Source organism: Gymnodraco acuticeps, unplaced genomic scaffold (genome assembly GCF_902827175.1).
Source record: "Gymnodraco acuticeps unplaced genomic scaffold, fGymAcu1.1, whole genome shotgun sequence".
Classification (NCBI taxonomy): Eukaryota; Metazoa; Chordata; class Actinopteri; order Perciformes; family Bathydraconidae; genus Gymnodraco; species Gymnodraco acuticeps.
Genome location: NW_022990198.1, coordinates 1,695,940 through 1,717,083, shown reverse-complemented (window position 1 = coordinate 1,717,083; position 21,144 = coordinate 1,695,940). Strand labels below are relative to the sequence as shown.

The following is a 21,144-nucleotide window of genomic DNA, read 5'->3' as shown; positions in this document are numbered from 1 at the left end:
TTTATTGGTAAAGTAAATATGTTGTTGATCAATTATGTTAACTATTTATTCAAGTCTTGTCTGTTTTTTTTACCTGCAAAAGCCAATCAAAATAAAAGTCCTTTTCAAGCAACTTGACAAAGCTTTTATTGGTTTTCATTACATTCATATCTTATTATACACAAACACATTTCTGCACCTATTATCAAGCAGATATTAAAGTCAGAGTACTGTATGAAATAACACTTATTGTATTTATAAAAGCGTCTTAAAGCACCAACAAGAAGTCTGAATTGTAGAATGGCTCCTTTACACTTCACTGGACTTCAAACTACTAAATAGCATAAAATAAACAACACATATAGCAAGTCTTTTAGAATAAACATGCAGTTGCACACTTATAAACAAACTGGTACCGTAGAAAAATGACCGACCTCCACAAAGGGTTCTTAAAGTATCATTTGTACTTTATAAAGTTATTGTGAGGCGCTTCACTCCCATGGGGCCTCGGCTGAGTCGTCTCCGTCAGCCTGCGCGTACACAGAGAGTTCCTCGTACACACCTCCAGAACACGTCTCAATCACCAAGCCCTGAGAGACAGAAATAAGTCACTTTTAACACACTGAGCATGTATATGTGTGTGTATGTGTGTGCTAGTTTTGGGGAATCTTATGCCTATGTGTGGGTAGTGTACATTGGCTTTGATTTGCATAGACAGCCATTCAGACATGACTCAAAGATAAAGAAAAGCAGCTGCTAAAGGTTACAGAAGAGCAGTCAACATTCAAATATATTTAACATCTCTGCTCCTGACCAGAAATGCAGCTAATGATCGATGGACCTTTGGGCTGCATTTTTTATTATATTTTTCGGGGCCTTCTCTGTCATTCTGTCATTTTCAAACAGCATGTCACACCATTGTTTTTCTCCAAAAGACAAGCTTGTTTATGGGTTTCTTGAGTCAATGCCTCGAATGCCTCAATAATCCCCAAAAGTCTCAGAATCAATAACAGCTTTTGCAAAATGCTTGTACAAAAAAAGTCAATGGTGTTTTTAAAGTGTCTATCAAAATCTAATCTTTATAAATCTAGAAGCTCTGTTATAAAATACTCTAAACTTCATTCATGACTGCATGTATTACATTTGTAGGCATTCTATTGCTTCTTCTTTTCTTGTATGTTAAGCAATTTTTGTGTCAGAGGTGTTCTTCCTCTAGCCATAACATCTATATTCAAGCCACACGTGTTGAATTCCATATGTATTATTCTTAGAAAAAGCAAACTAAAGTTCAGACTACAGTATAGGCTATGTTAACAATACATTTAAAAAACAACCCTGGGAGCTTCATTGACTGAACCAGATACAAATGTGGTTATGAGCTCAGTGGTGAGAAGAGACTGAATGTGTGTATCTTGCACATTCACCTTTTATGTAAAATAAATCATGTTACAGTATCTAACCACTGAATGGCCTTGATTTGAACAGTTCTGGGCTGTAACTTGTGTAATCACTCAAAATAGTTAAAACAGTTATTGTATTTTTCAGCAAAAGGTTCTGCAATTTTTTGAACTTTCCTGAATGGTTATGTATCTCCAATGTTAAATAAACTATTAAAAAAGTTGTTTGGATCAGGTGCAAACTGCATCACCAAGTTGAAAACAGCTGGTTTGGTCAGAAAAACAAGGCAACGGTTTTAAACATTATGATAATCCAAGAGGTATATAGCAGCAGTAATATGAATCCAGAAAATCAAATATAATAATGAGTTTTATATCCAGGACTTTCATTTCACAGTTTGGTATTAAGGATCTGAATGCTCGATGACTATTAATATAACATTTCAATATTCAAACAAACCTCATAGATGTGGTCAACTTCAGGTTCCTCATATATACTGTCCTTCTTTTCCAACTGTTTAAAAAATAAAAAGACACACAAAAAATGAACATTTGAGTTACGACCAAAATATTATATATAACAAAAAATAATAAACATGCCAAGTGATCTAACATTAGATCAGGAAACATTCTAATCTTTTATTTGCTGCTTTAAAATAGATGTGTATTCTTTGAGTACACGTTACCTCTACATCAAGGGACCAAAAGCATTATAAAAAATGTCTGGAGAAAGTACATCAAAGTGTGTGCATGTGCTGGGGTCATTCCCATGGTCCTATGTTCCCCGGGTTATTGTTAAGAAATGGGCTAACTTTTGCGGCTCAAATAGCAAACAAATTAAGGGAGATGAACGTTTCAAATGCAGTTTGAATAGTTACATCCATTGAGCAACTGTGGAGATATCAATGTCTAAATTCAATACATTTAAGCCATAGGATTCAAATAGTATTACATCTGCAGCCTATAATCTGTAGGTGGGTGATATCAACACTTCGGCCCAGGGGAACAAACATTTGACATAGGGAAAGCTTTGGTGAGAACATAAAACCTTTTGAAATGTCTCCTGAATCTGTGATTTTAAGAACATATTGAACTGGGGAACATGGGACCCTAGGGTCATCATAGCGTTTGTTTCTATCATTAAGATAACAATTGAAGGATGTCATGACATTGGTCGTCCTTTTATCACAAAAACAAACCCCCTATCTATATATCTATCCATCTATCCATCTATCTATCTGGAATAACACTCTTCATAAACATGCCAAAAAGACTAAACATTCAGGGATTCTATCTTTTTAAATAAGAGAAACAAACAGACAATGTGAAGAAGACTGGATATCTGGGAACTTGTTAAAGATTAATTGATTAATCAGGAATATTATACAGATTTATGACCATAGTCAGTTGTAGTAGTCACAGGTACACCTGTCAACATACTGTGTCTATAGTCTTGTAGAAATCTGTTTAATTAAAAAAATCCAAAGATAGAAAGAATAAGCAGATAAACAAGCAGTTTGTCTGCTACTTTCTCGATGTTGTTATGCACATCAACAGCTGTTTGCCATTGTAACACATACAGCAGTGTCAATTGGTAAAGCAAATATATTGTTTAATGTTACAGTATGTGCATCTTGTTTCTCACCTGTTGGTGTTTGCGTAGCAGTACAGCAGCGATACACACAGCCAACAGCAGGCCCTGGAGGATGATGAGAGCATCCTTCATCTTGCTTCTCCTTGCCTGGTCAATACCACTAGATCCTATGAGAGGGAAGATTGCATCATTGCATCATGTGTCTGCATTCTGCACAACACATATTGTCCCAGATACTTACTGGCTACTTGGACTGCAGTTCCAGGTCCCCATTCATTATGTATCTTGCAGAAGTAAACCCCGCTGTTCTCCAAGCGCACATCATGGATGTCGAGAAAGACATTTGTGTTGCCAAGGTTGGGACGAAATGTATACTTCTCTACTGCCTTTATCCTGTTGCTTTCATTCACCACAGTGTCGTACTTATCCACTCTGTACCACTCTGCCTTGGCTGTCTGGAGCTCCTTGGAGCACAGACAGAAAATGCTCACATTGCGTCCGGCATTCACTCCATAGAACCGGGGCTTCTGGGAGATCGGCACGTCAGGGTTTAGGGCCACTGAGCAGGCAATAGAAGGATCAGGGTTAAGGTTAAGGTTACAGCAGCAGTTATTGTAAAACTCAAACACGGTGTAGGTATCAAAAGTGCCATTGCTTGCAGTGATGATAATATTGAATCAAAAGGGTTGCAGGTAATTTTATTATATATCAGTGAGTGTTTTTTAAATGTAATCCTTGATCCTAATTTAGTCAATCAAATGTCCAAAAAGGAAAAAAACACGAGTCCCCAGAGCCCAACACTGCTTATTTTAAACGAAATATAATAACTTTACGGAAACTTCAAAGAAGGGTTGTCAGTTCTCTGCTCTCATTGTAGAGACAGTGAGACAAGAAGACAACATTTGAGTTATTGCAAACCAACGATTCATTATAGGTCGGATCTGAACCAATAAATCACTCAATCGATTACAATTAATCAAATACAATTTTGATAATAATTTAGGCCATTCATCAAGAAAGAAATATGCTTATTCCAGCTTCTGAAATGTTCATTTGCTTTTATATAATTGTAAATGCCGGACGCAATGTGAGCATTTGATATTTTGAAAAAAGTCATCTTTGCTTCTGAGTACATTTGTTGTCCTTACTTCACAATTCAACAATCATTCTATTTGTCTAAAAAGTGAGATTACTCCTCAACAAAATAATAATAGTTGCAATCTTGGTACATGTAATCTAAGTCATCACCATCATGCAGTTAAATGGGTGTTTTGTATAAATAATGTAAGGACAAGGTGTAGGGTAACACGGTTAATGCATTTGTTAAACCATTCTAAATCTGCATGAATTTACATCAAACATTAGTCAATGTCAAGGGTAACACATATGCATCTAAAATAAAAAAACAGGTTTCAAATAAAGTTACTTGGTGGTCAGTTTTGGTGCGAGTATACTGTATATTAGAATAACAATTATTTGTCTCAGAAGACAACTTCCTCTTTTCACCAGATGGCCAGGAAGTAATGGTACAGTGGAGTCAAAAATAACATGCAAAACAACTGTATGCATTGGTTAAACAGCCATAAAGGGTAGAATTGAATAACTGCATATAACATTATGAAATCTTAAGTGTTGTTTGTTATAACATTCAGCGTTTCACAAGTGTTAGTATTTAGCACCATATAAAGTTTGCATCATTTCCATTTTCTAGTTACAAATTAAACTCAACTGAGCTTGTATGAAGAGTTTACATTTACCTGAGATATTGATTAAAGCGAGTCCGAAGCATCCAGCCAGCAACCAGCACATGATGACATCAAAAGAGAATATGTTTGTGAATGCTGATGTGTCTCTCTGCAGGCTTGTGTATGTCGTGAACAAGGAGAAGTGTCTGCAGCAGAGGGTGGGCTGTCTGTCACCACTCAGGCTTTAGTGACAGGCAAATAAAGAGGAAGAGACATCTGTAACATAGATCCAAATTAACTCTGAACAAGCCACAGCTTTAACATTAGAACGCTTCATTCACATATGTGCCATTCTTAGGAGTGAAACAAGATGCTTGAGGGTGAACATTAGGGGGTTTAAATCAATTTGTAGGATAACAACTAACATTCATGTGATTTGATGAAACTCGTGCCAATATAATACCTAGTTTCAGTATCATAACAACAACATTACTTTTTATGTTGGCTACTTTTCATTTAAAAAGGGAGTCAAAGTTGTCCAGTGGAAAAAAACCTAACTCTAAATAAATAAAACATTAAAACAGGAACTATTTAATAAATTCTAAATGAAATAATGATTAGCCTTTAATATAAAAGAAAGGACCTTTGTTGTTGTGAATATGGATGTGGATTGAAGGTTTTTGCTACATGATTTCATCTGATGATGAAAATCATAATTATCATTTTTAACATTGCAACACGCAAAGGAAAATAATGGCTTTTGGTGTGTATGTCTATGTGTGTGTATTGAAGCCTAGATCTTGAGTTGCCTAGGCCAGACTTAAATATCTTCGACTAATACATGGATTGCAACACTTTTGTATATGGTTATGGTCCTTCCTGCAACCAACGGCGCCTTGTAGACCAGCACACTCACAACAACATAGACTATGACACCCCTGGTGTGATTTTACACCAACGTGGAATGATGTAAAAACACAAAAACAAACACAGAATACGACACCACTGTTGTCCAATAACACTTGTGTGCAATATGTAAATAGAAAATTGATATAGAATGTTACTTATTAATTGAAATAACTTTATTTTAAATAAAAATTATTCAAATATTATGTGCATGCCCTTTCTAATGGTGTTTTATTTTGTTGGTCTATATCTTCACTTTTGCTGTAACAATGTAAATGTCCCCTCTGTGGAACAAATAAAGGTATTCTGATTTTGATTCTGATCGTCTCCAGATATTGCCTTATAATGACTTAGATGTTTGAGCATATTCTTGACTTCCCTAAGCAAATATGCATCTGGACACACTCGGGTGTTTTTATCTACCGTGTTGAGCTGGGGCAGTTTGCAGTGTGTGGGTAAAAGATAAACTGCTGCCTCCACAGACCATGACAGAAAAATCTGCGACTCCCGTAAAAAAAATATTATTTAAATGATGGTGACTCACAATCAGTCAAGCTTTGGGCAGTCACTCTTTCATTTTCACGTGTTCATTTTGATAAGCAATGGTGGCTGCCCACAAATGATTTCAATCCAACAAAGCAGTAAGAGGAGGAACTGCAACCAAATCAAATCAAGTTTTATTTATATATCACATTTATAAACGATTTTTGGTCGAGCCAAAGTGCTGTACATATAATAAAAATAGCCTACAGTAAAGACACTTTACAGCTAATACAACAGCACAGTTTGTTCAGAATATCAGTATGAGAAAAAACGACACCCTCTATCCTTAGACCCTCACATCGTACAAGGAAAAACTTCCGGAGAAAAACCCACAGTTTAGAGGTAAAAAATGGGAGAAACCTCAGGGAGAGCAACAGAGGAGGGATCCCTCTCCCAGGACGGACAGACGTGCAATAGATGCCTTGTGTAAATCAAAGAGATAATACATTTTACAGCATAGGTAGTCCAAATGTTAGGAAATGCATGTGTCTGTAATAAGAAGATGAATCTACGAAGATGTCAACTACAATCCTGTGGGAGCCTTCAGGGAGGCAGCATGACGAGACACAGGCAGGACCGCAGAGACAGGTTCAGCCACGACCCGAAGTCCACGACTGAATCCAGAACTCAGGATAGAGGATCTAGGACACAGGACCACAGCAAGAAGATCAGCCTCGACTCCGGATCCCGACGTAGATATAGACACAAAACAAGAAAAAATGTGGCTGGGTTAATCGGAACAAGAGAATACACAGACACAGACAGACAGACAGACGGAAGAACAAGCACTCCCTTAGAATAGGTTGAGGGCAAAGGGTAGCAAGTAAGAGAGTAAGAAACATAGGTGGAGAGGCACACTCAGGGAACAAGGTCCCCACTGGAGCCTTAGTTGGAAATTGATGAGAGATAGGGAGGTACGCTTTGTCTATGAATCGTAACACGCCCCGGCCTGTCTAAGCCACTCTACAAACCGTTTCCCTCTAATAAAACCTTGAGAGGTTAGAGAGGGAAAAGGTCTTGGATAAAAGTTATTCTTGATAAGAGAAGCCTAGAAGGCCAGAGAGAAAAAGTGAGTTTTAAGTGTTGATTTAAAAAACCCCAGGGTCTGGGCCGACCTCACATGGAGGGGCAAAATGTTCCAGAGCCTGGGGCCCGCTGCTGCGAATGCTCGGTACCCTCGGGTTTTGAGCCTGGTCTTGGGCACTATCAGCAGCAGCTGATCAGCCGACCTTAAGGCTCTGCCTGGGGTGTAGCGATGGAGGAGTTCGGCTATATAGGCCGGAGCCAGCCCATTTAGGGCTTTGAAAACAAATAAAAGGATTTTAAAATCTATTCTGAACCGAACTGGAAGCCAGTGCAATGAGGCCAGAATTGGGGTGAAGTGGTCATGCTTTTTATGGCCAGTTAGAAGACGTGCAGCTGCGTTCTGCACTAGCTGCAGGCGTCTAATTGAGGCCTGGTCCATACCCACATACAGAGCATTGCAGTAATCCAGTCTCGAGGTAACAAAGGCGTTAATAACCCTTTCTAGGTCTTTAAAAGATCAAAACGACTTGGTCTTAGCCAATAGTCGTATTTTAAAAAAGCAGGTCTTGACTACGGTGCTGACCTGCTTATCAAATTTAAAAGCGCTATTGAAGGTCACTCCAAGGTTCATGACAGAGGGGAGGATGTTTTTATTGAGGGAGCCCAGAATATCAACCGGAGAGGCTGGAGGTCGGGGTCCAAAAAAGATGACCTCGGTCTTGCTCTCGTTGAGGGTGAGGAAGTTTTGGCTCAGCCAGGATTTCATCTCTGTTAAGCAGTCCATCAACTGCTGTAGTGAGTTGGCATTTTGATTGAGAGGCAGATAGATCTGTACATCGTCATCGTAACAATGGAAGGGGATGTTGTGTTTTGTGAGAATTGAGCCTAGGGGCAGTATGTACAGTGGAAAAAGGATGGGGCCCAGAATCGAGCCTTGGGGAACCCCACAGGTAAGAGGGGCTTTGGCAGAGGAGAAGGCACCTAGCTGCACAGAGAAGCTACGGTCTGTCAGGTAGGACCTGAACCATGGCACGCAGAGCCTGTGATGCCTGCGGACTGTTCAAGCCGTGACAACAGGATGCTATGGTCCACAGTGTCAAAGGCAGCTGTCAGGTCTAACAGCACCAAGACTGCTGGGCTGCCTGAGTCGGCGGCTAGGAGCAGATCATTAAAAACTCTTAAAAGGGCTGTTTCAGTACTGTGCATGTTTAAAGCCAGACTGAAACTTGTCATGGATGCCATGCGTGGTTAAAAACGACTGCAGCTGGACATAGACTACTTGCTCCAGGGCTTTAGATAAAAAAGGTAGCTGGGAGATGTGCCTAACATTGGCGAGAATGGAAGGGTCGAGATTTTTCTTTTTAAGTAGTGGCTTGACCATGGCATGTTTGAAGGCAGCTGGGACACATCCTGAGCTAAGAGAGGTGTTTACAAGCAATAAAACACTTGCTCCAACTGATTCAAAAACATCTCTAAGGAAGCGAGAGGGAATGCTGTCTGAGGTGCAGTTTGTCGGCCGCAGGTGCTTGACTACATCCGAGAGAGAAGAGAGGGATACAGGCTCAAAGTGGTCGAGGACAGCAGGGCACAGAAAAGGAGCAGAATCTGGGGTAGCACTAGTGTGAGCTAGCCTAAGAGCAGATACTTTTTCAATAAAAAATGTATCGCAGAGGGTAGTCGATGGCAGAATTGGAGAAGCATCACAAGGATTAATGATCGAGTTGAGGACATTAAAAGACATTGAGTCCAATGAGCGATAAATGGTAGAAACAAGACATTTGAAGAAATCACCTTTAACTAAGAGTATTTTCACTCTTCTGGTCTTTCTATGGACCAAATATCCCAAAAATAATAGCATATAAATCAACAATTGAAATAAATGTTAGTTGTAGCCCAGATTTCTTTTTGCCTGCTGCACTGACAGATTTCCTGATTTAATAAACCAGTGGGAATGAACAGCATTACTCAACTAGGCAGCCAAAAAGAAAGCCCCTGCACATCCTCTTTTAGTAACTTCAGTCAGCATGGGCAAGGCATAGCGTGCAACCACAGAAATATGCAAATAAATCAACCCACCTCCTTATTTCTTGTAAGAGGCAGTGCTTATTTTCGTCTGTTGTCACTCAAATACAAAAAATAGCAACTGGGCAAGCGAGTCGCTATATAGTGCTGAAATGAGCAGCTGTTTAGGAGGCAACATGTCAGTACTGGAGAGGAAAATATGACAAATGAAGAGACCACTCCAAAGTTTTCTTAAATCTCTACATGTATGTCAACCATTCCATTTCAGTGTCTGTTGAATTCCAACACAGAGAAATGTTGTCAGTAGTTTGTAGAATTAAAATAAAATGTTTTACTTAAACAAATACCTAGAAATAGTAAAACCAGAGAAACGGATAATGCTGCAGTGGTATCTTAATTTTTTTCAGAGCTGTATCTTAAAGCCGATATCACTTAATTGTTTGTACCATAGTGCATAAATGTTGCTAACATTTGATCTTATATTCATTTTTATGTTAGTTTCATTTATTCTTTCATAACCATTTATGATTTATTTTAATTTAGAATAAGCCCCACACACATTTCCAACCACTGTAAATATTTTTGATAACTTAAATGTGTATTAAACCCAGTGATGTAAAGTAACTAAGTACATTTACTTAAGTACTGCACTTAAGTACAATTTGTAGATACTTGTACTTTACTTGAGTATTTAAATGTTTTGCTACTTTGTACTTCTACCCCAGTACAATTAAGAGGTGAATAATGTACTTTTACTCCATTACATGTATTTAATACTTTTAGTTACTTCACAGATGTGGATGAATGATGTGAAATCTAATCAACTCTTAAATCAGACTTTAGTTCCACCTGGAGTAAATCCACAAGCTACCCTGCAGTATACAAAGTCATTCAAACTAGCTGCACCTTTACCAGCCTTGATAACAGTTTAATGATCAATCATTATGAAACATATCATGTAAATTATTCTGAAATGGACCAATCTGCATAATGACTACTTTTACTTTTGATAGTTTTAGTATATTTTGATGCAAATACTTTTACAACATAGTATCATGTCTAATGACGGATTTTACTTGTAACAGAGTATTCCAACACTCTGGTACTTCTACTTAAGTAAAATATATAAGTAATTCTTCCACCTCTGATTAAATTGTACCTGAACTTTTCTTTTTGCAATTTCTCAAAAAACACTGTACAAATGAAGAATAGGAAAATCTACTCAACTAAGAAAAGGTTGAGTTTAACAGTCATCATTGTAAACCACCAGAGGGCCCCAGAGTAGTTCCACAAAAATACTACTAGTGACAACAAACTCACAGCACACTTTTCCCTATAAGAAGTATTTTATTTTCACATTATAGTAACATTTTTCAAAATAACAAAATGATATAAATATACAATAAAGAAAACAATGTATATACAGGCAACACTGACTGTGGGTGTAACAGTAACTCTCTGCCTCCATTAGAAGTGTAAACAAAAGGAGGATACTGGGTTGTGAATTGTACCGTACCATCAGAGGAGACTTCATGATTTATTAACCCCCCAGGGTTGATGTTAAAACAGTGATGAACACATAAACAGGAGAAGAGACAACCTGCTAAAGTCTATTGTAAAAAAACAAACTAGAAAACTGTAAAAGTGCTTTTGTTGATCATGTATATTCAGAGTAAGACGTTTTAGATTAGGTTAAGACTTACACAACAGCAAGTGAAGCATTCTTTCCACGCTGGGACGGACTTCAAGGACATATCGTCCAGATTCTTTGGGTAAATATGCAAATAGGTGTGATGGGTATTCCAATAAATTCAGAGTTGTGTATTCAACTGAACCAACACTCAGCTTTGTTTCATAAAATCATTTAACATCAGGTCTAACTTCATCCAACCTGAGGCAAACCTTAATTTAAAATGTATACTGTTGCTAGAATTATTCTTCTATAAAAGAAAGATATAGCTCAACAGGAAGCCGTTCATGTAAACACAACATCTTACGTTAAGTGTCAAAGTGTATTAATACCTAAACGGAAAACAAGCGGCTTGTTTCACTGGTTGAGATCTATTTGAGGGGAACAACAAAAGAATGGACAAACGTTGATATGACATGCATAAATCAGGGAGGAAATTATCTTAGAAAACAGGAAGGTCTTAAAACTGCTCTAACTTGACCTGGAAGGGATATAAATAGTGCAATATAAACTGGGCCTGTTAAACGCATTAGCCGACTCATGTTATTGTTAACTTATAAAGTATAACTGGGATAAATGTGATCAAGATAAGCCTTATCTTTTAGTTATATGTACAAAACTAACTCAATGTTTAATTGAAAGAATAAGCATGTTGGGCTATCACATTGTTGAGATTCCACATAAAAGTGACTTAAATTAAATAGGAATTTTGCTTGATTTTGGATATTTTGAGTAATTTAGCTAATGAATAGGTATTCTTCTGATTGAGCGATAATCCATTTGTGCATGCAACTGAACTTTTTGTTAATTCCTACCTACAGAGAACATCACATTTTTGGCTAAAAAGACAGCTTTTCTTGTTATACCAGTCTTGGGTGAGCATTTTTGTAAATGTGTCTAAAAGTTGTGAATTTAAACACAAGTAAGATTTGTCATGTACTGTGTAATATGTACTGCCAGTACAGTATAGCTTTTAAGACTTTTTAGACAAATCAGAACACTTTTCTTTTTTTTCTCAATCATACTAAATGGTTTTTGGGCACCAATGGATTGTGGTTAAATTTGCTAATAGCTTTATGGTCTATTATCAAAAGAATCCATGTACTCCAGTTGCATCTTTAACCCAATAAGACACCAGCATATTGTTTTAAGAACAGGGATTGTTTGTTAGTTCCAATTATAAAATGCTAATTAATGTTTAAGATGCATAAGCATGTTTAAAGATTCATTAGCACTGTGTAACATCTTATGTGGAAAATTCAACTAGTGACACACCTTTCTTGGTTGCGGAAAAACAGGAGGAGGACATATAAATTGTCTTCTGTCATACAATTGTCTCTTTCAGATTTGCATGTAGGTAAAAGAGGTATGGGTCAGGGGCAGAATGTAATAAAACCTCATTTGTTATTTCTACAGGTACAACAATTACATTTGGCTCGGGGGATTCTGTGTCACTTTTGGACTCTGTGTCATCTGAAAGTGTCTCTGGATTAGAAGGCTGTTGGTTTGCTAGAGTTTCTATATCAGCCTGCTCCATCTCCTCTGCAAGGTCCAATTTGCTACCATAGAGCACCCCCATCCTTCGTGCGAGCATTCCCTCTTTCTCTGGAGGATCGTCACCTTCGTCCTTTTGACCCTTCCTCTTACATCGCTGCATAAAAGCGGCATGGCGCGTGCAGCGTTTCAGCAGGTGTTTGCGGTAAGCCCTCTGAACGACCATAGCGGCCATCTCCTCTTCTTTGTGGCGCACCGTTGTGGTAATTGGCGCAAAGGAGTCTGAGGTTGGGTTGCTGAGGACGAACTTGGCCTCAATGCTTTCCCGCATCGCCGCCATCTCCAGCGTGTCTCCTAAGACCATCTGTGTGACGGCCATCAGGACATCCAGGCAGTGGATCCTGTCCCCGATGACCAGGGGCAGATCCATTGCCATTAAGGGAATTCGGTTGGGCTTGGCAACCTTCAGTGGCGGCTGCAAGGTATCACAGAAATCTGAGAGCTGGCTATACTCAATGAACTGAGTTCCGTCCAAGTCAAACTTTTCCCAAGTTTCATTGAACATCTCAAAATCGTCCTCACAGAGCGCATCTCCGCTCTCCTCCTGTGCCACGTTGAAGTTCTCCAAGATGATGGCGATGTACATGTTTACTACCACTAAGAATGAGACGATGATGTAGCTGCAGAAGAATGCCATGCTCATGAGCGGATTGCCGCAGTTGCCCTTTACATCCGTGCCTGGGTTCTCAAAATTTGGATCGCAATCTGGGAACTCCTTATCCAGCATTGGAAGTAAAAGTCCATCCCAGCCGGCAGAGGTCGTGATCTCAAACAAGCAGATAATACTGCCACCAAACGTCTCAAAATTAAATATATCGTCGATTCCAGCTTCCTTTTTGACATAGGCAAAGTTTGACATGCCAAATATGGAGAAGATGAACATAATGAGGAAGAGCAAGAGGCCAATGTTGAATAGGGCGGGAAGTGACATCATTAGGGCAAAGAGAAGCGTCCGAATGCCCTTGGCTCCTTTGATAAGACGCAGAATCCTGCCTATTCTGGCCAGTCTGATGACTCTGAACAGAGTTGGTGACACAAAATACTTCTCAATGATGTCGGAGAGCATTGTACCTGAAATAAAAAGAGACAATAATGAACACCTATTGTCTGTTTGAACACAGTAGCAATTTTTGGTCTCTAAGAAGTTCAATTCACCTACCGGCTATTGACAAGATGACCACAACAAAGTCAAAAACGTTCCATCCGTTTGTGAAGAAGTATTGTCGCAGGGCAATGAGCTTCAACGAACACTCTCCGGTGAACACAACAATGAAAGCCACGTTTACTTTAAAAAGGAAATCTTCCTTCTCTGCACTTTGATTGTCCGTCTCCACCATCATCGTCACCATGTTGAGGCAGATGAGCACCATGATGAAGATGTCAAAGAATTGCTGGCTAATGAAGTCAAACACCAATCCCTGGATTGGGTTCTGCAGGTGAAAGGGAAGGCAAGGAACAGAAACACAAATCCAACAGGGTCAGTTGGCCTGTTCACACCAGCAATGTACAGGGTAAGGGGTCAACACATAGGTCACAGGTCAAGATGGCATACCACACATGCTGATCTGATGTGTCACAACGTTGGTATTGTTTAAACACTGAACAAAAATATAAATGCAACCCTTTTATTTTCGCCCCAATTTTGTTTAAATAAAAATAAAATAAGACTTCTTCTATGCAAAAAAAAGGCTTATTTCTCTCAAAATCGTGTGCAAAAATGATACAGGTGTCCCCAAATCAGAATTTATAAAGCATTCGTAAAGAATGGATTCGGCCATTATAAGAGCTATATTATATGCTTGTTTGGCAACACTGCAAACATCCACGAAAAGAAGACTCCAAAGTGGCAGGCTTCGTCGAAGATAAGCCTTTTTACAACTAGATTCTGTAATGCTGAAAAACTGCAGTTGGTTCAAGACCCAGCAGAGGACAACAAGCTTCCAGGTTTCTAAAAGTCTGTGCAGCTCCTTCAGCGACAGGCTGCTGCACCCCCGCTGTCTCACGGAGAGATACCGCAGGTCCTTCCTTCCTGCAGCGGTCAGACTATACAACCAGCACAGCCCCTAGTAGAACCAACCAAATTGTTAATATTGCTATCAGTTATTAATGAATGACATACCGTTGGACGTGGAATTGGCTTCTGCGGTTTCTTGGAACCAAGTTTCTTCATGGCCTCATAGTACTTTTTTTGCTCCTCAGTCAGAAAGATGTCTTTATCTCCAAAGTGCAGACATAAATTCAAACATCATTATTGGTGTTTAAATAGCTAAGTATAAATTGAAATACAAAGAAATCACAATTTAATTGTTACAGACTACTACTTCCAAAGACTTGTGATACTTATCTTTTTCTTTTGTTGGTTGAAATTGTCAATAATGACACCAATAAAGAGGTTGAGTGTGAAGAAAGAGCCAAAGATGATGAAGATGACAAAGTAAATGTACATGTAGAGGTTGATCTCATAAGAAGGCTGCTCCTCTACCTAAAAAGGAAGAACATATTTGAATGAATATAAATAATTCAATACAAAGTTGTCCTTTCCCTGTTACTAAATAATTAAGTAGATGCTTGTGAGAGATGCTCGAGAGTGGGGAAGATACAGGATAAAAGGTTAAACAGGAATATGAAACTGGTCAGGAAGGGCACTTGTTGATCCAAGACTGCACCATCAGCATCTGTCACTTACTGTATATATTACATATATATTAAATTATCTCAAAGTGCAGGGGTGTTGGAAAGGGAAGGCGAGTTTTTGAACTCTTGACTTCGATTTGTTAATGTTGCTAATTTCCATAAATCTAAAAAAAAGGTACTGAGTATACGTTTTGCAAAGTTTTATGGGATATATAATATGTAAACTAAATAATTGTGTAATTTACCAAAAGCAAACATAAACATATAGCACATGGAATAAATTAAGGGTCTTCTGCACATTATATATTTGATTTTATTATCATCACAATGTCAACTTTCTATATTGTATTCGGGGATATTTTGGTATCAGAAGAAAGCTGATCTTCAAAATGAAACAATCAGTATAATAAAAATGGTTAGTTGTATTGTACAAACATTATCACATATTTTCCTCATATCGTGCTTTTAACTTAATCATATAAGTGTAGTCAGTACTGATACATGTGAGTAAAGATTAAAGGTCTCCCAACATATTTAATGGTCAATATAATAATATAAATAATAACTACCTCTCTTGAGTCAACAGCAGCATACATGATGTCCATCCAGCCTTTAAAAGTTGACTGAAAAAAAAGGAGCAGTGTTTCAAAACGTGTTATTCAAAAGCTTTTACAACAATGTTAATTCCAACTCTATAATAACGGAAACATCACTCCTCACCACTTGAAGCAGTGACAGGTAGCCTTGTCCCACATTGTCATAGTTGACCTTGACATTGACCCAGCGGGCCTCCTGCGTTGCCTCTTGGAGGAGCAAGCAGTCGCTATGGTTATTGACCTCCCACATGGGGAAAAGTTCAGACGTGGTGGTATTAATGCAGCGGTAAAACTTCCCAGCAAACAGGTTAACTCCCATGATGCTGAATATGAGCCAGAAGATCAGACACACCAGCAGCACGTTGAAGATGGAGGGAATAGCACCAACGAGAGCGTTCACCACCACCTGCCCAAGAGAAGACTTTGTTAGAATAACGGGATTATAAAGAAATGTACACAAATATTGATTTAGTTTGTTAGAGTGAGAAACAAGCTCGTTATTGTCAGAAAGTTATATACACTGAACAAAAATATAAACGCAACACTTTTGTTTTTGCTCCCATTTTTCATGAGATGAACTCAAAGATCTAAAACATTTTCTATATACACAAAATAACCATTTCTCTCAAATATTGTTCACAAATCTGAAAAAATCTGTGATAGTGAGCACTTCTCCTTTGCCGAGATAATCCATCCCACCTCACAGGTGTGGCATATCAAGATGCTGATTAGACAGCATGATTATTGCACAGGTGTGCCTTAGGCTGGCCACAATAAAAGGCCACTCTGAAACGTGCAGTTTTGCTTTATTGGGGGGGGTCTGGGGGGGTCCGAAAACCAGTCAGTATCTGGTGTGACCACCATTTGCCTCACGCAGTGCAAAACATCTCCTTCGCATAGAGTTGATCAGGTTGTTGATTGTGGCCTGTGGAATGTTGGTCCACTCCTCTTCAATGGCTGTGCCAAGTTGCTGGATATTGGCAGGAACTGGAACACGCTGTCGTATACGCCGATCCAGAGCATCTCAAACATGCTCAATGGGTGACATGTCCGGTGAGTATGCTGGCCATGCAAGAACTGGGATGTTTTCAGCCTCCAGGAGTTGTGTACAGATCCTTGCAACATGGGGCCGTGCATTATCATGCTGCATCATGAGGTGATGGTCGTGGATGAATGGCACAACAATGGGCCTCAGGATCTCGTCACGGTATCTCTGTGCATTCACAATGCCATCAATAAAATGCACCTGTGTTTGTCGTCCGTAACATACGCCTGCCCATACCATAACCCCACCACCACCATGGGCCACTCGATTCACAACATTGACATCAGAAAACCGCTCACCCACACGACGCCACATACGCTGTCTGCCATCTGCCCTGAACAGTGAAAACCGGGATTCATCCGTGAAGAGAACACCTCTCCAAGGTGCCAGACGCCATCGAATGTGAGCATTTGCCCACTCAAGTCGGTTACTACGACGAACCGGAGTCAGGTCGAGACCCCGATGAGGACGATGAGCATGCAGATGAGCTTCCCTGAGACGGTTTCTGACAGTTTGTGCAGAAATTCTTTGCTAATGCAAACCGATTGTTGCAGCAGCTGTCCGAGTGGCTGGTCTCAGACGATCTTGGAGGTGAACATGCTGGATGTGGAGGTCCTGGGCTGGTGTGGTTACACGTGGTCTGCGGTTTGAGGCCGGTTGGTTGTACTGCCAAATTCTCTGAAACGCCTTTGGAGACGGCTTATGGTAGAGAAATGAACATTCAATTCACGGGCAACAGATCTGGTGGACATTCCTGCTCGCAGCATGCCAATTGCACGCTCCCTCAAAACTTGCGACATCTGTGGCATTGTGCTGTGTGATAAAACTGAACATTTTTAGAGTGGCCTTTTATTGTGGCCAGCCTAAGGCACATCTGTGCAATAATCATGCTGTCTAATCAGCATCTTGATATGCCACACCTGTGAGGTGGGATGGATTATCTCGGCAAAGGAGAAGTGCTCACTATCACAGATTTTTTCAGATTTGTGAACAATATTTGAGAGAAATGGTTATTTTGTGTATAGAAAATGTTTTAGATCTTTGCATTCATCTCATGAAAAATGGGAGCAAAAACAAAAGTGTTGCATTTATATGTTTGTTCAGTGTATGTACCCTTACCTCAGTTAGTTCTGGTACAGCATCCACAGTGTAAGCATGCATTTAACACACATTGTAGAGGAAAGCCAATCCAATTAGTATGGTATGCAAAACAATGCAAAAATACTCTATTACAAGTAAATGTCATTTTGAAATCCCACTTAAGTAAGAGCACCAGCGGAAACATTTACTGGCAAATTAATCAACGTTAATTGCACTCATATTTTTGAGGTAGGTAGCAGATTAAACAATGATGCAACTGTGGGATAAATATATGCAAACAACCTAAAATAGCCTGTTTACAAATGTTAAGTCAAATTAAAATATCAAAAGAACTCCAATTTTCTATTCGAGCACAACATATTTAAATCCAAAAACTTTAGATGACCCCTGTCAATGATGTCTATTTATTTTAAATAGACTTTCTGGTTAGTCATACACATCCCTCGAATATGGTTGCACAGCCACAAAACGTACCCTCATGCCTTCAAATCTTGACAGCGCTCGAAGAGGCCTTAGGGCCCTGAGAGTCCGGAGGGATTTGATTGGTCCAAGGTCAGAGAATCCCATAAAGCTGGCAGCTAAACTAATCAGGGAAATCTGTGGCAGAATCAAAACATTTCCTATTCAAGGGTTACCACAGACACTGATATGAAACATGTGTGAACACATGTTCTGTTAAGTACATACAGATAGGTTAAAAAGGGAAAAAAAAGGGTGCCAAAACTTACATCTACAATGAAAAAGTCTAACCAACACCAGGCGTTGGTGAAGTAGGTCTTAAAGCCGTACGCGACCCATTTAAGGAGCATCTCGATGATAAAGACGTAGGTGAAAATTTTGTCAGCATACTCCAGAATAATTTTGATGGTGCGGCGTCTTTCTATGTATATGTCTTCAAATGCCTGCCGAAAGACAATAAGAGATACCTAAATACGTGTTCTAATGCTAATACAGTATCTTAACACTATGATAAAAACATTTTTAAAGGCACTTACCAAAGCCCCGCTGCTCAAGAGGATCATGAAGATTATAAAGGTTTCAAACCAGTCATGCTCCACAATAGTAAAGCAAGCCCTCCTGAGGTTCCACCATTTTTTGCCTCTACCCTGGGTTATGTCCACAGTCAGACATGGCCAGCGCTTAATACAGCCTGAATGGAGAGGAGCAAAACAGGTTAATTGAAGATCATTTGAAAATGTGTGCATAAATTACTCTGTTTTACGATGATTTATCATACTGTCAGTGAAGCAGGCTTCCGGCTCGACGGGGTCTGGTTCTTCCTCTTCCACTTCTTCTGGCTCAGGCTCAGGTGGTTGATAGTCCACTGTGCTACACACTGAGGAATCCCCATCATTCAAAGCACCCATCAGCTAGTCAAGAATTACAATTAAAGCTCAGTTACAAAGCCACCATGTAGATAAACATTATTGACTCCCCCCACACACATTTATTTTCAGCCCATAGAAAGTTTTGATTTGTTCATGTGAGACTTTTCAGAGTTACTCACTTTGATATTTCCCAGTAAACAATGAACATCTTTATATTTTTCCTGAAATAGCACAAGAGCAGAGAATTCACTTTAGTAAAAGTCAAACACAGAAGTTTCCAATGTGTATTTTTACATTTGTTTTGCTTTGTGTGTATACCTATCTGATTTGTATGCAACTTATGTCGTCTGTTTATACCTTATTTGTTCAACTTGGACTGAGCAGAGGTGCTTGTTCTGATAACAACATATAACATTATTTAATTAAATGTACAAAATAGAGGCTACTGAGATTGCCTGACTGAGATTTTATATTAAGTACATCATCACGCTGCTAGATTTAAAATTTCTCATAGCATCAATTGTTATTTGCTACCTGCATCACAAACTTGGCACCGTGTCGTTTCCCAAGTGCTTATATATTGTGTTAAGCGGAAATGTAATTTGACCATGCCTAATTACAGTGTTAGAGGCTTAGAAAAAGAAGAAGAGTAGAATGAACATTGCAATGGGCTAACTTATGTATATATACATTTACTTGCAGCTAATTGTGTACTCACTGAGGCTTTTGCTTTGACAACTAAAACAAGCAGTGGAATAGTACAACCCAGTCTCACGGCATTTCGTGTGAAAGTCACGACATTTAATCTATTGATTCATGTTCACCAACACGATTTTCCCTTTTTTTTTCGTGTCACACAGAACGATTTTAAAAGCAATGTATTTCTATTGGTAGTATGTTTCGTGCCTGCACCACGTCTTTTTGTCCGGTCGGGTCTTGGAAGACCGGAAGCGGTGTGGTTCATAAAAGCATTTTCTTAATCAATATTAAGCAACGATTATTGGTTTTATTTTAAATCGTATAATGTCTGACTTTTTTTGTCTGTGATTAGATGTTTTAGCCGCAATGCACGCTGGAATATGGTGTTTATGCGATATGAAATCCGGAAAAAAAATAATTATAGTTTATTCCGAGTGTGCTTGCTTTTCTCTTTGAAAGTCATCACATAAAGGCATTGTAATACACGGTTCGGCTGCATTACCCGTTCGAGTCCAGTTTTGGATAGTCTGCCGTGGTTTCATTCCATTTCATAGAGCTGTTTGACGCTCGGCGTAACCTTGGCACACTGCCACTCCAACATCCAATCATAGAGCTTGAAGATTAATCACGGAGTTTATCAAGCAAAGGGACTGTAGTCCCAAACGATAGCTGAGGATTATGGGTAGTGTAGTGTCTTCGGCCATCCTAAACTCAGAAAAAAACGATTTGTTTCTCCGAATCAAAAGGGGGAAAACACAAAAGCATTGTACACAATTTAAACCAATCAATGTTGTGTAATTAACAAGGATAAACTAATGTTTTTAGTTGATGAGTACTGCAGATTACTATGCAAACTTCGAGACCGGAAATACTGTTCTCACCCCAAGCTGTTGCCTGGCAACGCAATTCTGTTGATAGTTATTTCATATCGCATTAACACCATATCCCAACGTGCATTGCGGCTAAAACATCCAATCACCGAGCCTCAACCATAGCTGAGGATCTTGGGTAATCAGTTCAGTGGCTGTGTATCGCCTACGTCTGTTTCCAGTGACTTTATTTTGAAATTCAGTTCCTGACGGACGGCAAAAAAGCCCGATATTATAGGATCAAACAAATAAATAAATAAAAAGAAGGATAATTGTGTGTTATTGTTGAGTAAATAACAGTGTGTTATTTAGAAAAGAATAACAAATTAGAAGGAAAAAAAGATTTAAAAAATACATATTACAGTATTCTGAGCCCCATTTCTTTTCCTCACGGACGGCAAAAAAAGTCAGACATTATACGATTTAAAATAAAACCAATAATCGTGGCTTGATATTGAGTAAGAAAATGTTTTGAA

At 39.0% G+C, this 21,144-nt stretch overlaps 2 protein-coding genes across 5 annotated transcripts in view; both read right to left on the bottom strand.

Moving 5' to 3' along the window:
- Nucleotides 1–101: 101 nt before the first annotated feature.
- cd79b (CD79b molecule, immunoglobulin-associated beta) lies at nucleotides 102–4,881 on the bottom strand. Its single transcript, XM_034218159.1, has 5 exons — nucleotides 4,728–4,881; nucleotides 3,212–3,529; nucleotides 3,022–3,137; nucleotides 1,837–1,890; nucleotides 102–569 (listed from the first exon to the last, which is right to left on the bottom strand). Exons 1-5 carry the CDS (start codon nucleotides 4,777–4,779, stop codon nucleotides 471–473), a joined length of 639 nt encoding a protein of 212 aa, XP_034074050.1. The 5' UTR covers nucleotides 4,780–4,881; the 3' UTR covers nucleotides 102–470.
- Nucleotides 4,882–10,479: 5,598 nt separating this feature from the next.
- Nucleotides 10,480–21,144, bottom strand: part of scn4aa (sodium channel, voltage-gated, type IV, alpha, a) — a 35,061-nt gene continuing 24,396 nt past the window's right edge. For 3 of the 4 annotated variants that reach the window (XM_034218109.1, XM_034218111.1, XM_034218110.1), the window contains exons 17-27: nucleotides 19,280–19,321; nucleotides 19,010–19,142; nucleotides 18,768–18,922; nucleotides 18,501–18,674; nucleotides 18,247–18,369; nucleotides 15,751–16,032; nucleotides 15,600–15,653; nucleotides 14,741–14,878; nucleotides 14,516–14,620; nucleotides 13,556–13,826; nucleotides 10,480–13,467 (exon numbers count right to left, since the gene is read on the bottom strand). In XM_034218109.1, coding sequence (XP_034074000.1) covers nucleotides 12,167–13,467; nucleotides 13,556–13,826; nucleotides 14,516–14,620; nucleotides 14,741–14,878; nucleotides 15,600–15,653; nucleotides 15,751–16,032; nucleotides 18,247–18,369; nucleotides 18,501–18,674; nucleotides 18,768–18,922; nucleotides 19,010–19,142; nucleotides 19,280–19,321 — 2,778 coding nt within the window. In that variant the 3' untranslated portion in view covers nucleotides 10,480–12,166. The remainder of the gene's footprint in view (nucleotides 13,468–13,555; nucleotides 13,827–14,515; nucleotides 14,621–14,740; nucleotides 14,879–15,599; nucleotides 15,654–15,750; nucleotides 16,033–18,246; nucleotides 18,370–18,500; nucleotides 18,675–18,767; nucleotides 18,923–19,009; nucleotides 19,143–19,279; nucleotides 19,322–21,144) is intronic. The other variant, XM_034218112.1, reaches the window with a different exon arrangement.

Excerpts from the sequence above, each read along its gene's own strand:
- cd79b (XM_034218159.1), bottom strand. The coding sequence starts at position 4,779 with ATGTGCTGGTTGCTGGCTGGATGCTTCGGACTCGCTTTAATCAATATC. Across the intron at positions 3,138-3,211 it reads AACTGCAGTCCAAGTAGCCA|GATCTAGTGGTATTGACCAG; the intron begins GTAAGTATCTGG and ends TCCCTCTCATAG. Across the intron at positions 1,891-3,021 it reads TGCTACGCAAACACCAACAG|TTGGAAAAGAAGGACAGTAT; the intron begins GTGAGAAACAAG and ends TTTTTTAAACAG.